The sequence below is a fragment of the Apteryx mantelli genome, chromosome 1 (assembly GCF_036417845.1).
Source record: "Apteryx mantelli isolate bAptMan1 chromosome 1, bAptMan1.hap1, whole genome shotgun sequence".
In the NCBI taxonomy this organism is placed as follows: Eukaryota; Metazoa; Chordata; class Aves; order Apterygiformes; family Apterygidae; genus Apteryx; species Apteryx mantelli.
In genome coordinates this window covers 154068092-154085963 of record NC_089978.1, presented here as the reverse complement: position 1 = coordinate 154085963, position 17872 = coordinate 154068092, and the positions used below count along the sequence as shown (strand labels likewise).

The following is a 17872-nucleotide window of genomic DNA, read 5'->3' as shown; positions in this document are numbered from 1 at the left end:
TGGTTAGAATTTATCTGGAAAGGGCAAAATAACTTTCATGAAACTTGTGTTTTGTTATTCACTCTGCAGATTTGGATTCTACAAGTACATGAAAATCGACCAGCTGGAGAAGAGCCTGGACTCTGGAGAGAAGACCGAGCAGGCAGGTAGGGACCCTAACGTCAGAGCCTAGAGTATCTTTTTATCTGTCACTCTTTCTGTGTGATCTTCCAGCACCAGCTGGAAGTTGTTGTTGACTTTCCATGCTAAGCAAATTACACCCTTCCTCGCTGTGGTTGGGAGGAGAGAGAAAGGCCACTTTGCATGCCAGGTTTCATAAAACTACATGATGTTTTTGCTCATTTTTATGATGTGATTTGCATACCTGCTAAAAATGTTATATATAGCCTCAAACTTCCTCTTTTTAATAAGAGGGGAGATTCTTGACGATGAACAGTATTGCTGAGGCTTCAACTGCGACAGTTTACTCTAGCTTTTTTCAGCTTCTTCTGTACTCTCTCCTCCCAGACTTGGTCCCACTCTCCCTCCTGCCTGTGTCTCACTTGATTTTTGCTCTCACTTTCCCTTTTCCTAAGGACAGGATGGGAGACCACCTAACAGTGGGCTCTGGTGGCCATAGTGGCAATTACATATCAGGCCCACAATTTAGCTGAGGTGCAATTCCAGCAAAAATGTGGGCAGAAGTGACAAAGCCAAACATGCACAGTGTGTCATCCTGTGTTTGCACCTGTGGCCAGACCAATAACTAAAGTTTCAGCCAAACACCTCCACAGCTTTGGCAGTGCTGGCTCATAGGTGTTGGGAAGGTTAGTACCAGAAACAGCACAGCTTGCATGTCCAAGAGCATTCCTATCTGAGTAAGAGAGAGGATCTGCTGCTCACACTGCAACAGTGAGTGAGATGAGACAAGAAAGAGCTGCCTCCGGGAGGGTGGATGTCTAAAGGGAAGGGTCAACAGCCGTGCAGAGTGGGCAGCTCAGTGGATTGGGACAGGGAGGGTAGCAGAGAGGCTATGAGAGGTGTAACTGTGATTACTCCTGCAGGTTTTCAGGAGGGGAACCTGGATGACCTGCAGTACACAGACCAGGATGTGGAGAGCACCAGCCCTCCAGGGCACCCTGGTGCACGGAGGGCAGAGCTGGCAGGAAATGCTCCCAGCGTGATGGCAGGCTACAATAATGTTTACGAGGACTATTCCCTCCACAAGCGTCGTCGGCTCCTTTCAGCTACAGGCAGCAACATAGGAGAAGCACTGCAGAACAAAGGGGTGAAGAGGTCTGCCGTAAAAGCAGCCCCGTTGGCCTCTGCCAACCAAAGCCTTGGCCAAACTGGCCTAGAGAGGAGTTCACTAATGAAGAAACCCCATTTAAAAGCTAGAGTCAAAGACAACTCTAGGAGCCCTCTGCAGCATGCCAGAGCTGTCCAGGGGGGAGCACCGGGCAAAAAGACAAAGGCAAACCCTCCTTCTACGACCTGGTCTCTAAAGGAGCAGCCTCTCAGTGGTTCTAAGGGCTCAGCCAGCAGGATTGGCAAAGGGATGAGGCCTCTAGTAGGTCTCAGTGCAGCTCACAACCAGCTGCAGCCAACTGGCACTGCACAAGCCAGAAAACGAGGCCCAATCTCTGGCAAAGCAAGCAGAAGCACTGTGAGTGCTGCCAGTCTCAGCAAGCAGCCTGTTCTGCAGGCGCAGTGGCTAAACCAAGTGGAGTCCTACATTGCTGAGCAAAAGGCAGCTGATGGCAGGGATGTGGGTGAGGGAGAGGCGCAGGTGGCATCTTTTACAAAGAACAAATCTGGACCTGCGGAGACAGCAGCAGAAGAGGAAGAGGTGGATGGGGAACCAGAGGAAGATGAGGATGGGTTTGATTATGTACCAGTGTTTGACCAAGCAGTGAACTGGGAGCAGACCTTCAGCATGAACAACCTGGACTTCCATATGCTGCGCACAGACTGGATTGACCTGAAATGCAACACGTCAGGAAACTTGCTGCTAAAAGAGCGAGAGGCCATAGAAGTCACTCGTGTCTTCCTAAAGAAGCTCAACCAGAGGAGTAAAGGGTAAGGCACAGTGTAAAGACTAAGGGGCAGTGTCCTGGAGCTGGTGTGCCACCCTGCACAGGGAACACCTGTAATGTGAGAAGCCATACTACACTACAGAGAATAAGCTAGATGTGGAAAATAAAACTTTAGGAAAGGAATCTGTGTGAAAAGCTGGGCTTTAAACACCACTTTGGACTGAGAAGTGTGAGCTGCTGGACACCAGATCATGTCTGGAGGCTGGTTATCATCCTTCGACAGCTGCCAGCAGTAAACATTAAAGATTGGAGATTTCAATCCAGCTGGCATCACTGGCCTTTTGCTGGCTTCCTCCTTGCACAATGCAGTTATTGAGAGGACACAGGAATGTTTTACCAGATGAAGATTAAGAAACCCTGCTGATACAGAATAGGACTGGAGCTCCTTATGCTTGTGTGGTTTGATGCCTGTCACATCCCAGTTTGTGAATCTAGCACTACTTAGGACATAGGACCAAAAGGGACCTATCAGACAATGTGGTTCAGTCCCCTGACCTCAGAAACAACCAAGTACTCCAAACCCTTATCTGAACATATGCACCTTCATCTTAAAACTAGTTAGATTTCTAGACCCTAGTACTCATTTGGGAAGATGTTTCAGATCCTCACTGCTCTGATGCCCCACCTAATCATGAAATGATCAGCTTACATTGTCCTGATATGGTTCTTTTTCCTCCCAAGACGTATCCTCCTGATTGTCTTTCTGGCAAGTAGGAAAGTTCTGTCTTTCTCTCCAAGCCTCCATAAACCAAACAATTCAACCCTCCTTACCCCTTCTCGTGAGCTAGTCCCTATTTCTGTGATTTTCCTATCTGTTCTTCTCCATACTAGTTTCAATTTAGGTTAATTTTTCTGTACATAAGTGACTAATATTCCAGATGTTTTATAGAATGGTGTTATTAGTTCCCAATCCCCTCTGGAAATAGCTTCCATGATACATTTTAAGATTGCATTTGTTTTTTCAGGGCCACATCAGTCATAGTCACAGTTTAACTGATCAGTATGCTTAGCCTTTCCTAACATTTTCGACTGATGAGTATCCTCTTTCAGCAGAAATTCTTGTTATTACCTCAAAGGACATGACCTGATATTTCATCCCATTTTGGCTATTCTGGACCTACAGTTCATCCCAATCTTTCCTATATGATTGCTTAGTCCTACTCCTTATTTATAAACTGTCATCAGCCAATTTCACTAGCTCAATCGTACTTCTTCTGCCAAGATCATTGAAGGAGGTATTAAATACACTCACTATTACCAGCCCTACAATCATACGGATGCTTTCGTTATTTTCTATGTCACCTTTTTTTCATTCCCATCACCAAGTATTTTCTCTTGGCTAGAATCCCAGATCTAATCCCACAGGCTTGTGGGTTTAGGGAGCAGGTGATAAACCTTCCGATGTGAGTTTTGAAACAGTGAAGCAAAGCAGGAAACTGGGGACAAAAAGGCTTGTACTAGCCCAGGAGGAAAGAGCCTGGCAGAGCCAAATCAGCTGAGCAGGGTGGAGGTGATAGAGGTGCTGGTGTACGGGAAAGATGTCTACCCCAGCTGTATCTCCTGCAGGCAATTCCAGCTGCAGCGTATTGTGAATGTGGAGAAACGCCAGGACCGCATGCGGGGGAGCCGCTACCTGCTGGAACTGGAGTTGCTGGAACGAGGAGAGCAGCTTGTCCGCTTCTCAGAGTACATCTTTGCACGGGGCTGGCAGGGCGTCAGCGGGGATGAGCAGGAGGAGAGGAACATGAGGAACCTAGTGTGGGGTCGCCAGCGGCACCTGATGGCTGTGGCTAACGAGCCAGAGCTATGCTGGCCCCAGGGCTTCACCTGGAACCACCGTGCTGTGGTTCACTTTGTCGTGCCAGGTAAGGGGGACCTGCCTTTCTGGGAAGCCTGGGACGTGGAGAGAAAACATGGCTGGGGCTTCACTTGGAGGCAGCCCATAACAGCCCATTGGGCCAGCCTGAACCACCTCTTTAGGGTCGCTATCAATTTCTTTTCTCTCCAAGTTAAATCCCTTAAGAAATATGACAGGGCGAAAACTCCCATGGCTCATAAACTCAGAAAAAGCTCCCATCACACACTGATTTCTGGGCACTTTGGTCCATGTTTTCAGCATGGTCCTATTTCAGCATTCCTGCAAGGTTAGCAGGGCTTGAGAGGGGGCAAGAAGCCTTGCCTGTTTAGAAGCCATGCCATTTTTGAAATCAGTTTTGCTTTGATTCTCTCCCTCTTGCAATACAACCAGTGAAAAACCAGGCACGCTGGGTCCTGCAGTTCATTTCTGATATGGAAGAGCTGTTCAGAGTCACTAGGGATCCATACTTCAATGTCATCATCACAGACTACAGCAGCGATGACATGGATGTAGAGAAGGCTCTGAAAAGGTCTAGCTTACGCAGGTAAGTGTGCTGCCTAGTCATATAAAACTGCTCACATGCGTATGCCTGCAAACACCACAAACCTGCATATCTGTATATTGATCATCCATAGCCTCCTACAGCTGGAAACCCAAAATGACATCCATCCAGACCTTGCACATATACAGACATTTAATGTTGTTATAATGTACCTATATGTACACTGCATATAATGTCGTTACAAGCTGGAAGGTAGTACCTACTGCAGTCATCCAGCCAGCCACATCTCTTTTCTCCTAGCTTTTGTTCAAGTTTGTTAAAGAGGACAAAAAGCAAGTCTCACAGTGATGGGGAAGGGGGAGGACAGAGAAGACAAGAAAGTAATGACAATGTGACAGAAAGCATGGAGACCTCTGGGGACTCCACTTGCTGGAATAGCTGTTTGGCTTGCTGTGCCCTGACCTGAACCAGCCTTGGGTGATCCTTTCCTTTATGTGCTAGGAGTTCCTAGCGAAAGCTCTAGTCCAAGGCCCTAGGATAGAGCTGAAAAGGTTTTTGCAAAGGACTGCCCTATCCTTGCTGTATAACTGAGAAGACCCTTACGGCACCCTGGAGCCCCATTCCACTGCACTGGGACCTGAAGTAGCGCTGAGCTTGCATGCTCACACAACAGGTGCTTTTTTTTCCTCCTGGTGCATGCAGAAGTGAGTGAGCCTTTGGGCACAAGGGCTGCCCGTATCATGGCACCTGAGGTGTACCACCACTAATAGCACTTTTTGTGCTCCTCACCATGTGTGCACCGAACTCCACCTCTTTCCTTTCTGACCAACAGCTATCGGTACTTGAAGTTGACGGGGAATTTCGAGCGTTCTGCTGGGTTGCAGGCAGGGATAGACCTCGTGAAGGTAAGCTTGCGGGGCTGTGGGGTGGATAGGAGGATGTCTAGTATAATTCTTGCACTACCTCTTGTCTTTCATACTGAACATGTTTTTTAGGAAGGGGAATAGCCCAACAGAACAGACCAAATGTAGATGTGTGTCCACTCTGGCCCAGCAAGGGGCCTCACCCATTACTCTGAGGAGACTAGTCTCTGCGGTCTGTCCAGGTCTTGGCCTACCTGCTTGGACTATCGAACAGGAGGGAAATCAGTACTAGCGGCTTTACCATACTGGCTCTGCCAGATCATAGTCATTCATGCCTGTCATTGAACAGCCACTGACTGATGATTTGCTTTTGCCCTGTGCAGCGGTGGGAGCATGGCAACTGGAGCATCATTAAGAGCATTCAGCTGCACTGCTTGAGCAGAGATAACAATAGCTGGAAACTGCATAATCCAGTGTCCAGCATTAACATGGGGCATTCAGGGGAGAGATGGAGGGGCAAGGCCTACCCCCTCTCTACTGGGGCCTGCCACAGTGCAAGTGAGCTCTGTGTGACTGATTTTGGTATGATCATTTCCAGGACCCGCACAGCATCATTTTCCTGTGCGATCTCCACATCCACTTTCCAGCTGGAGTTATTGATTCAATTCGGAAGCACTGTGTAGAAGGCAAGATGACATTTGCACCCATGGTCATGAGGTTGCATTGTGGCATGTCCCCACAGTGGCCTGATGGTAAGAGAGAGTGGACTCTCAAACCTTGGGAAATGGAGGAATGAAGGAGGGTGCCTGAGACCTGATTTATCATCTCAGTTTGTTCTTCCATCACTAGCCAGTTTGTACCTTAAGGTACTACTAAGGCCACTAGATGACAGTGCGTTGTAGGATGTAGTATGGGGTTTAACTGTGCCAGGTACTTGAAATTTGAGATCAAATAGCCAGCAGAGCCATATATGTGACATTTCTCCTGGTTGTCTTCTGGGGTCTCTGTGGATTTGAGTACCTTAGGAAATCCCTCCTTTCCTCCTTTCTGCCAGTTTCTCTGCCCTCACCCCAGCTCTTTGGTCTCTGCTTTCCCTGCCTTCTACAGTAGCAAAACTCTCCAGAGCACAGTCTCCACTGTTCCTTTAGCTAACCCAAAGATGATCACTCCCAGGACTGTATTGGACTTGATGGAAAATTTTGCTGCTGAGGACACTAGTTGAGGGCTTCTCCCTCACTCTGTTTTTAGAGGGCACAGCCTGTCCTCCTGAGGAGAGCTGATAGCCCAAGGGTGAGGGAAAGCAGACCTGAGTTGAGAAGAGGAAAGCAGTACAGATCATATGAGCACAGGATTTCCTTTAGACAGAGGTGGCCATCCTGAGCCCCTGTGGAAGCAAATTTCCTTTGTGTAAATGTTTATCCTCTAGGCAGAGGGACAACCCCTTGAAGTTGGGACAGTCCAGGTAAATTGGATACTGTGCTGCCAGACAGCAGATGTGAGAGACTCTGCTAACAAGTTTAGAGGGCAGCCTGTACCATCTGTCTTTAAGCCTTTCTCACTTCCCAAAGCTTTAATATGGTTGGCTCTACCTTGGTGCTGAGTTCTCTCTGGTGTCAGGATTGTTTTCATCACTTGGGGTGCTAGGGGTAGCTTGAGTGTCACTCCAGTAATTTTGTTCAAAAGTAAGGTCACTGCTAGCTGCTGTAGTAGCAGATGTGCTGCAGTCCTGCTTGAGTTGTTAATGATTCAGAGTGCCAAAATGCCTGTGCCTCTTTTGTGCCCTCCTCAGGCTACTGGGAGGTGAATGGGTTTGGTCTCCTGGGCATATACAAGTCTGACCTGGACAAGATTGGAGGAATGAACACAAAAGAGTTTCGGGACCGCTGGGGAGGAGAGGACTGGGAACTCCTGGACAGGTAGGTGTTCATTTTCGGCTTATGATGACCATGCGCTCAGGAGGGGAGACCTCTGAAATCTTGGATTAGCAATGACCAGGGGAGCAGGGATCTGAGGAGATGAAGGTGATTAATGCCACCATAAACTTGGTCAGTGAAGGAGAGTCTTTGAGCATATCCTGATCCTCAAAACCAGTAGATGAGTGTACCCAAAATACAGACACTGATAAAAGAAGAGAGGAGCTGTTTCCTGGTGTCTTCCAGCCACACTGTTGGCTGGCCACAGGCAGATCAGGCATGTATGACTGTGGACGTATAATACTCTTCAAGCAGTTTATAGCACCGTATGTCTAGTTTTAGTCCCTCAGCCTTCCCATACTACATATAGTAGTTGCGCAGAAGGGTAACTCTCGGAGAGACCTTTAAGGATCATAAGGTATAGTTACATTTTCTGAGAAGTTTATGGGTGTCCCTTTCCTTCATTCCTTCACACCAGGTGACTCTTTTCCTGATGTACAAATCCTAGGCCTCAACAGCTCTAGATTTTGAGCTCTATTCTGTATTTTCTGTTAGATCACTCAGGAAAGGACTTGCATCATGAGCATTCCCATGTTGCCAGCTGTCCTTCCTCCTAGCAAGGCTGTCCCTACTCCTGACCAGTCCTGCTCAGCCATCCTCCACTCTGAAAGGTGTATAAAAACTCAGCAGATGCCATTAGATGCCTGTTTATGGATATGAGATACTCCTGAGCTATTCTAACTCTTGAATTTTATTGCGGTCTCCTGACAATAGGACTGTTTAAACAAGATCTCCTGGAGCCAAACACCCTGATATCTTTGTGATCAAGATTTCCCTAAATTGACCCTTCTTCTCCTTTCTGCCAGGATTTTACAGGCTGGCCTGGAAGTGGAGCGTCTCTCCCTGAGGAACTTTTTCCATTGGTTTCACTCAAAGCGGGGCATGTGGAACCGACGCCAGCTGAAGACATCGTAGCCTTCAATCCCAAAGCTGCCTGTCAGAGTCATCCACCATCTCACCCCAGCAAGCACTTTATCTAGGCATGCAGCTGAGTGCGCATGCTCTTCCTCTCTCTCCAGAGCCCTCCTGTGAGACAGCTCAGCGAGGAAGTGAAAGTCAGACTAGAGGAGCAGGAACTTCTCTTGGGAGCTATTGCATCCAAGATGTGGGTTCCTTGTCTTGCTGGGGAGTTTTGTGGGGGAGCTTTAGGCAAGTGAAGGACTCGTTTTTCCTGCCATGCAGGCTGGTGGATGGTACAGTGAAAGAGGTGCCATATTTCCTATTGTGTCTTGCATGGTGCAAAACAAAAAGGAAAAAATTCCAGCTAAACCCAGAATGGATTATTTACAGTAATGCACCTTCTCTTTCAATACTTGAAGAAAAAAAATAGGCAAAAAAAGCAAAATACACATACACACAATACACACACACACACACACACAGAGGCTCTCTGGTATCTATGCTTTTGGACAGGGGACCAAAATAAGTTCTCTGAACTGTATTGTGTTCACACGCCCATGTACTCACCCGACAAAGTCTGGATGAGGAGAAACTGACAGGCACTTTAGGCTGTCAATGCTTAGATATTTCTCTATGCTTTTCACTTCAACCATTAGGAAAAAACATGCTCATATTCAGCAAGGTATGGGCTATGGATGGAGACTGAAGTACGCTTCTCTTATGAAAGCCACGTTTGCAGCCGGGCGATGTGGCAGGGACTGATGTTACAACTCCACCTGAATTATTTATCCACTGCCTGAGGCTAGTGGAGGGGTTATACAGAGGTTCTAGGAGGGCACCTCAGGAGAAACTTAGCAACCTTATCTGACAGACATGTGTGTTTGTCCTAACAATATCAGGGAAACCCTAGCAGGGAAGAAGTGGCAATATTTTATTAGTTTAAAATTGTGATTTTGTTAGAAAAAGAGGAGACAGAGTATTCTGCTCTCTAAATCCTATACATTTATGCAGCATCTAAAGGTTAATTTAATAAGTTATGGCTTCACAGTAATGTCCTGTCATAGTTTGACTTTTATGTAAAGAGCAGGCTTGTTTATACTGAAGAACAGGCACAGTTATTGGTGCTTCATTTCTGGAACAGTCCTGGGAGCTCTGGCCTGGTACTGAGGAGGTAGTCTCAGGACTTGGCACTTGTACTGGGAGCAGAGGAGCAATGAAGACAGAAGGCTGAGTGAATAAAAGGATGGGCAGACCAATGCCAGCATTGATGAAAGAGCTTTGGAAAGAGCCCCTGCTCACAGTCAGCCTGACTCTAGGGTGAATTCTCAGCCCCTGAAACTCCTGTCCATGCAAGGCAATATTTTTACTCCCAGTAACCATTTTACAGGACTGTAGAAGCACAGAGATCCGCAGTGCAGTCAGTGCTCTGCACTGGAGCTTCCGTTTCCCCTAACCATCCTGAAAAGGCTGCTACTGATATCAAGCATCAGGAAGAGTATGACATAGGATTCTGCTCGTGGCTCTCAGCTCTGAGAGGAGTCATTGTAATGAAGGTCTATAGGATACAAACAATACTGACTTAGTACTAGAATTGTTTGCTTTTACATTGATGGAGTGGATGCCAATTCAGAATAGGTTTTCATTTATTATTAATTCTGTGGTGCTTGACAAATTCATTAAGTCCCACTATTGCAAGTAGAAAACTGAACATACAGGTTCTGGCACATGGGGTATAAATCTTGTCAAATCATTCAGTTGCCTCAGTGTGAGTTCTGTGGCTGATGGAGTCAGATTTGAGAAAGCTATACTGTGCAGTGTGCAGAGATGGTGAAAAGTGAGTGAGAGACTACTGTATCTCTTAATTCATGGAGCCTCTGTCAGAATTTAGGCATTGAATATCTAAGAAGAGGCAGCCTTAACCTTCTGCTCAAATCATAGCAGTCTTTTTAATGAGGGAAGGGAGTTTTCACATGTAGAGACTAAGAGGCTGACAACTGGCAACTTTTTTTTTTTTCTTTATGTAATACTGGATTTTAAGAGGCTGAGGCCTGTGATGCACTGTTGCAACAAGCTCTGTTTCTGCCTGGCGCGTGCAGTATCAGTTGCACGCCGAGTGCGTGTCGGAGCCTGTGCTTTGCTCACCGACACAGGCACAACTCCACAACTAAACAAGCAGGTCTTTCACCAGACTCTGGGACTGCAAGTTTCACAGCTTGTCTGGACTGGCCCTGTCAAGCAATTCCTGTGGGACAGGGATAGGTTGGTGGAGAGGACAAGCAGCAGGGATGCAGGGAGTTATTAGCAGAACTCAGCAGTTCTGTCCCAGGAAGCCGAGAGGAGTGTTATGCCCTTTCTGCAGATGGGCAACTGATGGCTTCAGGGATAACGCTTACGCCATACACAGGGAAGAAGGGTTGTTCATACCATATACTTTCACATCTGGCTTAGATGTGATTTGTAGCACCTAAAGTCAGCACCCTGCATTCGTCTACAGACAGTGGAGAGAATTAGGTGCTTCCAGAAGGTAATTCACAGGCCCTGCCTTGATTGGTACGAGTAACTCCTCTTCCTCACCAGAGAGGATAACCAGCAAAGAGGCGGCTAGAAAATAGGGTAAAGCCCTCACTGCCAGCAGCATTTTAGGACTTCACCCCCATGCTTTAGCTGTCCAGGAGACTTTGTTCCTTCCTTCATGCCTTTTCACCCAGACCAATAGCGAACAGAACTGTTTACCTCATGAGGACTCCTTGGTGGATATGAAAGGAGTTATTGGGTCTCAGTCCAGTTTCCTGAGGGCCAGTATGCCTGCTGTAAAAACTGCCGTCACAATTGTTCTTCTGTTCCTAGCACAATGGGGCCCCATTCTTAGTCAGTCTTTATACATTGGCATTGTAAAGTTGATTAATACTAATTGGCACTAGTTGGCAGCCTCTGTGGAGGAGCTTGGAGAGAGCCCATGGGGACAGACCTTGTCTTCCTTCTCATAAGGTACCCGCTCAGACTGCCGTGGGCTGTAAACTGAGAGTGGGCTACACTTTCCATGACTTACAGGCCAGCATGAAATCTTGCAGGAGCACTGCCGGGCTTTGCCCTTGGGCTGTTGCCCCTGTTCCTAAACAACATATGTTTTTTTCCTCCCCCAAGCAAAGTTATGAAGAGCAGGAGAGCAGGGAGTGCTGCAGGAACAGCAAGACCTACAGCCATGCAGTGACAGGGTATGGCAGGGCAGGGCTGTAGCCCGGCCATCACAACCCGACAGGCAGCTTACCTCTGATTGGCAATTGTTTCCTGCACTGCCATATGGCCGATAGTGTTGCACACTGTTTGCTACTGCTGCAAAGAAGGCTTATCTCAGGAATCTGCACAACTCCCAAAGAGCTGAAGGGAAGCTGGCTTTGCCAAAGCAGGGAAGCTGACTTCCCCATACAGTCGATCTTGTTTCTGTCACAGGGATTTCTTAGGAAGCTTTGCCTGAGTTTGTGGTGAAGTTTGCCCTGCAGTTCTGGCCTTCGTGTGCGTCCTGCCTGTGTCCTGATTCGATGGTAGGAGGAAACTGGTTGCATGTGCTTTCCTGTGTATCAGACACACAGGCCGGGAGGGAGCTGCTCCAGCAGGTCACTGGATGGGAACAGCAGGGGAAATGATGGGGCATGCTGCAGAACAGACGTTCCCTGCAGCCAGGACGTGGCCAGGCCAGGGACCCTGACCCCAGAAATGTGGGATGCACTGAAAAGTGGCTCTGCCCACAAATGCTGACCCTGTCACCAGAACTTTTGCATTCCTGAATGAATTATGGGCCTGAGGTTTATTTGCAGTTCAGCAAAGAGAATGAAGAAGGACTGGGTTTTATTATAAGAGAAATGTATTGGGTGAAAATAATAATGAGACTTGTTTTGTCATTGTCTGTAATGTTTTTCTGGTGTGAACATCTTGCCTTCTTCTCATTGCTTATGAATGTCTAAGTTGTTTGTTTTTTAGATACCAATGTCTTGTGTTAAAAATCTGGATTGTACCTTTGAATCCTCTGCCTTAAAGTGGCTCTGTGCCTTCAAGATGACTCCTGGGCCACATCTTTGTTAGAATCGGGGATATGCTGTTTCTCCCCCACGTTTTATAAATACATTGTCTTCCTACAAGAGCTCGGTTCTCTCCATGTGTTGCTCATATACCTGCCATCCCCATACAGCACAGATTAGAAATCAGATGTTCCCTCTCTTGTCTCATATAATTAAAGCCTCCCCTTGTCTCATATGATTAAAGGTGCAGTCAGTGCCACAGAGATAGGTCACTCTCTACCCAAGCCCTCAAGAGCTCTGCAAGTGATGAAGTGGCTAGCAGAACGGGGAGACATGGCAAGCATGGTTAGCCAGGAGTGAGACCTATTTTAGTCCCCTTTAGGCAAGGTGCTGTAGAGAATGGGATGGTAACAAACAGACTTTTTCCTATCTTCCTGGAATTTATCATGTGGAACAGGATAGAAATGCTGGATAAATATATGTCCCAGCAAAGCAGGAGTGCTGTATGATGCAGGAGAGGGACTGCAGAGAATAAAGTCGTCTCTCTCACAAACAGGGGCCAATTCATGGAGTAGAGACTGCACATGAAAGCCAGGACCTGAGCTCAGTCCTTGGTGCAGCCTACACAAATGGGAGGTCAGGTCTTTCATGGCAATGGGTTATTTAAGTTAAAATTGTGGCCCCTTTTCCTTTCAGCCCTGCCTCTCTTGAATATGAACAGCTTGGCACAAATGGGGGTCAGACACAGAGAGGCAAAAAGGCAGCCAGGGTGGCTAATGAGTCTGATTCCATTAAAATAAGAAACAATTATTAAAGGTGACAAGGGGAAAAGCACTCCAGTGCGCTGCTGGTCTTTTGCTTTCCTGTGCTGGATAACAGGAAGCCTGCTCAGCTCAGGCCTTACATACTGCAGTACCTCGTTTGGCAGCTCTCTGTAAGACTGATATTGGAGTTACAATTTGGTAATGAATTCCCCTCGATGCTTCTTCCCCAGCTGAACCTACTTTTTTACATTCAGTCATAATTACTAATCACTTTGTCTCCTGCTCTGTGAAGCAGAGTCACGGGATTGGGATTCTGCAAATGGGATGCATAATTTTTTACCTTTTCATAAACCCAGTTGGGCCAGTAGTGGCTGCAAGCCCTTGACTGATGGTTTTCCAGGGGCTGCAATTAGTTTTGTTGCCTCTACAGTGAAGCTTCGTCCTGGAGGACAACAGGATCATAGAGACTTCTCAGAAACATTTCCCCCATGGTGCTGTTGGTCTGGGGAGAGGCCACATCTTTACCCAATTCACCAAACAGACCTAGACTGTGCTCAACTTCTCTAATTAAAATTCCAATATGTACATAAATGCTGTTTTCCACTTTACTTTTTCTACACATCTTTTCTTCATCTGCAAAAAAGCCACTGTGGTTTGAGGGTAAGACCTGATGCTAGCCTATAGGTCTTGCCTGTAAGCCACTGTTGACAAGATCATTCACAAAATCATCCAGACAAAGTCACCACCTGTGACTTAAACAGAAATTTAATTCTGAAAAGACAAATATAGAGGAAACAAAATCTGCTCATATCTGTTTTTTAGCAGTGTCAGTCGCTCCCATTAGTTCTTGAAGAATAATATGCACATAACTTCATGACATTTCTTTCTTAGTGGCAGTAAGGGTATGCAAAAGGATGTTATCCATATTGGACACTGATTCTGCCTTACTTTGAAAAATCATTTAATAATCAGAAAAGCATGTCATTATTTAAATATGCTTATAACAGGCTATTAAAAGTATCCAGTTTTTCAGCGTGACTACAAAATTCCAATTTGGGATCCAAAATCTTTCCAAAGAACTTTGAAAATTCATGAATTCTAACAGTCTAATTTTTAAAGAAAAAAAAAAAGTTCTAGTACAATAGAATTCCCAACATTGTCAATATAAAAATTACATATTTTAAAATATTTGGGTTAATGATAACATCTTAAGTTATAATGCTGAATTTTTTTATAAAGTAATACACTATTCATTTGCTGTTTCTCAGTGTGGCAATTAGTCTACGGTGTCTCATTATGTATAATGAGTTTCTCTCTTTTTTTTTATCCTAAATATTATCAGGCTACTCAGACAATATTCCTGATAGGACTCTGATGATGACATCAGAACATAATATCTATTTTCTGTCATTGTTCATTTTCCAATGCTGGAAATATCTGATTGTTTTCTTAACTGTTTCCCATTTAATTTTATTTTTAAACAGCTAGGAAAACATTTGAACTCCTTTTATCTGCGTTGACATACACACACTTTTTTATCCTCCCACGAGAACTTCTTTTTAGTTTAAAAAAATCCACTCTTACATTTGGGATATAAACTATTAGATAGCATTGTTTTAAATATAACAAATTATGCTTGAGACAAAAAAGCTGGACATTTTTTGTTTATTTAGCCTATAAAATAAATTGTTCAGGCTTCTCTATAAAATGAGGCAATATTGCATATGAGAAGCAGGCAACTAAAATAAGAGAAAAGATTTACAGAACTGTGCTTTGAAATTGCATACCTGCTGTTGTTTCTACAGCTCTCACTAGAAATCACTCAAAGTTTGCTCTACCTTTGAAAAGCAATGTAAGTTTTCACCCCTGCAGAAGTGCTAAAGCACTAAAGGGCCTGTATGAAACAAAACACGTACAATTTTGAAATTTTAAACCAGTTCTCTGGATTCATTGGGATGACGGGATTCTGCTGAGGTCAGCAAAAATATAGAGGAGAGCTTTGCCCCATCAGTCGCACTGCCCATATCCTGCAGGAAAGACAAAAAATGCCCAGTGAGCGTGCAGTAGATTCACCCCTGCCCACACAGGCAGGGAGGAATACATACAGAGTGTGCCAGGATCATCCAGCACTGTGGCCGTGGTACCAAGCACAGGGAGCAGCCCTTCGACTCTCTCATCCCTCTAGATCCAAAGCCAGTACTGCTTTCACAGAGGCTTTTGGCCTTTGCAGTGAATCCAAAACACTTCCTCACTCATCATAGCATGCTTCTATCAAGCTTTCTTGCTGGCTGTTGCCCCAGTATATTACATTTGAACCATGTTTACTCGTGACAGGTCATGTAAGCAAGAGATAATGACCTTCTTGACCTAAGAGCTCTGTGGACCTAAGAACATGCCATTCCCTCATCTGACCTGATGTGTGAAGCCAAGCAGTTGGCTGGGCTCTCATTCACAAGACTCTTTTGAAAATAAGAGTTAGATTCTTAAACAGACACCACCAAACCACACAGGCTGTTGTGAAGAGCTCTTTCTCCCACTGCTTCCCCAGCACCTTCCTCTCCTTCTGCTCGGATAACACTGCTGTTTTTGTCTGTCTCCCAGAACTCATCCATTTTTCTTTCCAAAATTTAGCTCCCAACCACAACTGCTAATGTGGGATTTGTCATCTTCTGAAAACTACTTGCTACTGATTAATCCCAGAAGTAGGGAGCTTTGGTGATCTTGCTTTAAAGACCAAGTAAGAAAATCCTCCTTCTCTGAGGGAATTTGTTCAATGGCCCTGGATGTCCATGGGACAACAATACACCTCCAGAAAGTCTTTGCTTATTTGTGTAGCATTGTCTTCCATTTCTCAATCTTGCAGTGATGTTCTGTGAGACTGACAGCCCTTCTAGGGGCTGGCAGTGATAGGAACTCACCCCTTTCTTACCTGACTCCCTTGCCCCATGACTTAATAAGGTCCCCTATAATTCCTGGTAGGGTAGAGGCCAGTCTTCTGCACTCCAAAGGCCGTGATGAAGATGTTGAGGATGACCGTGATGAAGATGAGAGCTGTGGCAGCATTGTTGAGGATATTTAGACGGGGTTGCTTTGTGACATCATTCAGGTTCAAACGAGCTGCGTGATACAGTGCAAAAACAAATGGAGATTTGTAGTTCGGCTCAAAAACAAAAGTACAGGGACTCCAAGTCAAAAGTCCCCAGCCCCAGGGAGCCTCCACTGCCTGCAAACACACATGGAGCAAATTGCCCCTGGGCACCACAGCCACAGAGCTGGGGGAATGGTCTCAGTGTCTTTACAGGCACCGTAGCTTGCCCTAAGACAAGGTAGAAGGATAGAGCAGAAGAAGATTTTTTTTTTTTTTGTCATGTGTATTTTCTTTTGCAATGTGGGTGCCAAGGCCCTCCAATGGGCTGGCTCTAAATAACTGAGTTAGTTACCGCTGCATGTTAGCCGGGCACGTGCCATATCGCCATCCCTCCACATGCTCAGCAGGATGCACTGAGGAAGGCTGGGTGGTGCGGGAGACAAGGTCAGTGGTGCTAGACCAGGGCTGGGAGGCCAATTCCTCCTTCATGCCCAGATTTCAGATGAAGTGCTGACAGAGCTAGCCCCCTCCCCTACCCAAACAAGAGGTATCGGGGTACCTGAATGGGATCAGCTATAGCTGATGGGCATTGAACAGTTCAAATATGGGAACATCCCTGTTACTAGGGCTGTTCGGCCAATAGGCCATGCAAATGGCACTCCGGTGGCTCTCTGTCTTCAGACATGGTCCCCTGCCCCCTTTCTCCTCACAGCTGGCTCCAGCCACTCCTGCTGCCATGGGGAAGGGCTGTGCAGCATGGGGCATGGGAGGGACCAAGTCACAGGTTTTCCCTTAGCTTCAAATCATATGCCCTGTATAGAAAAGCATGCAGGAAACACCAGAAAAAGTAGCCAGTGCTACTGGCCAGTGTATGCTTTTAATACAGAGCTTGCATTTGAGGCTGAATTATAGGAAATCCCATATTGAATGGAGAATTTGTCGAGTCTGTTGGAAACACTACTGTCTATATGGCACTAGAAGTGTGGGATTCAGTAAATGAGATATTAATATGGGGAATACCTCCGCCTAACATGTCTGTCAGGCCCCAGCTTGGATGAGGGCAAAAGACATGGCTAAAATGTGGTACTTGCAGGAGCTGCATAGAGGGGCATATTGCAGGCGTGTGCAGCGACGATGCCTGAAACCCGGTTCCTCTCCCTACCATGGGGATCAGCAATGGGGAAGAGACAAGTGAATGTACTTGAGTAGTGCTCAGAGCAAAACTGAGCAAAAAAGAAAAAAAAAAGAAAAAAAAAGAAAAGACATTCCCCATTTTGTAAAACAGTAACACAGACTTTCCACCACTACCATCATGCTGTCTTAAATCCCTCCACAACCCTGGTTGCAATGAGTGGAACAGCACAGGGCAAGAGGCCACAGCTCCTGGTTCTCCATTCCACCTCCTGGCTGCCCCAGCATCACAGCCAGCCGCTCTGCACCCTGCGAGGGCACACAGGGGCTAGGACGCTGCCTTACCAGTGACGATGAGGAGAATTCCAATCATCACCTGGAAGAAGAGAGAGATGCTGATGAGCACGATCAGGGTGACATAATACTGAAAGGAGGACCCCTGCTCCAGCACTGCTTTGAGCTGGGTGACGTTGGCCATGAAGAGTGCCACATCCAGCATGCTCTCTGCCACGCTCTTCTTCGTTGCGTAATGGTTGATGTTCATCGGACCATTAATCCTGAGATGAGGATTCATGCCCTGGGGAGACAAAAGAAACAGCATTACCAGTCTCATTCCTAAGCCGACAGGCCTGTCCGTGCAGGGTGGACTGCTGCCTCACCATGGTGTTTATCTGGAAAGCCTGGGGAAGAGGCAAAGCCATG

General features: G+C 46.3%; 2 protein-coding genes across 2 annotated transcripts in view; one reads left to right on the top strand and one right to left on the bottom strand.

Annotated features, from left to right (window-relative positions):
* The window catches only part of B4GALNT3 (beta-1,4-N-acetyl-galactosaminyltransferase 3), a 65702-nt gene extending 57315 nt beyond the window's left edge, over positions 1–8387 (top strand). The window contains exons 13-20 of the mRNA XM_067295166.1: positions 70–146; positions 1044–2058; positions 3642–3940; positions 4324–4477; positions 5268–5340; positions 5897–6050; positions 7088–7214; positions 8078–8387. Of these exons, the coding sequence (XP_067151267.1) occupies positions 70–146; positions 1044–2058; positions 3642–3940; positions 4324–4477; positions 5268–5340; positions 5897–6050; positions 7088–7214; positions 8078–8186 (2008 nt within the window). The 3' untranslated portion in view covers positions 8187–8387. The remainder of the gene's footprint in view (positions 1–69; positions 147–1043; positions 2059–3641; positions 3941–4323; positions 4478–5267; positions 5341–5896; positions 6051–7087; positions 7215–8077) is intronic.
* Positions 8388–14635: 6248 nt separating this feature from the next.
* NINJ2 (ninjurin 2) overlaps positions 14636–17872 on the bottom strand; it is a 48190-nt gene continuing 44953 nt past the window's right edge. The window contains exons 2-4 of the mRNA XM_013947362.2: positions 17516–17747; positions 15881–16068; positions 14636–14978 (exon numbers count right to left, since the gene is read on the bottom strand). Of these exons, the coding sequence (XP_013802816.2) occupies positions 15902–16068; positions 17516–17747 (399 nt within the window). The 3' untranslated portion in view covers positions 14636–14978; positions 15881–15901. The remainder of the gene's footprint in view (positions 14979–15880; positions 16069–17515; positions 17748–17872) is intronic.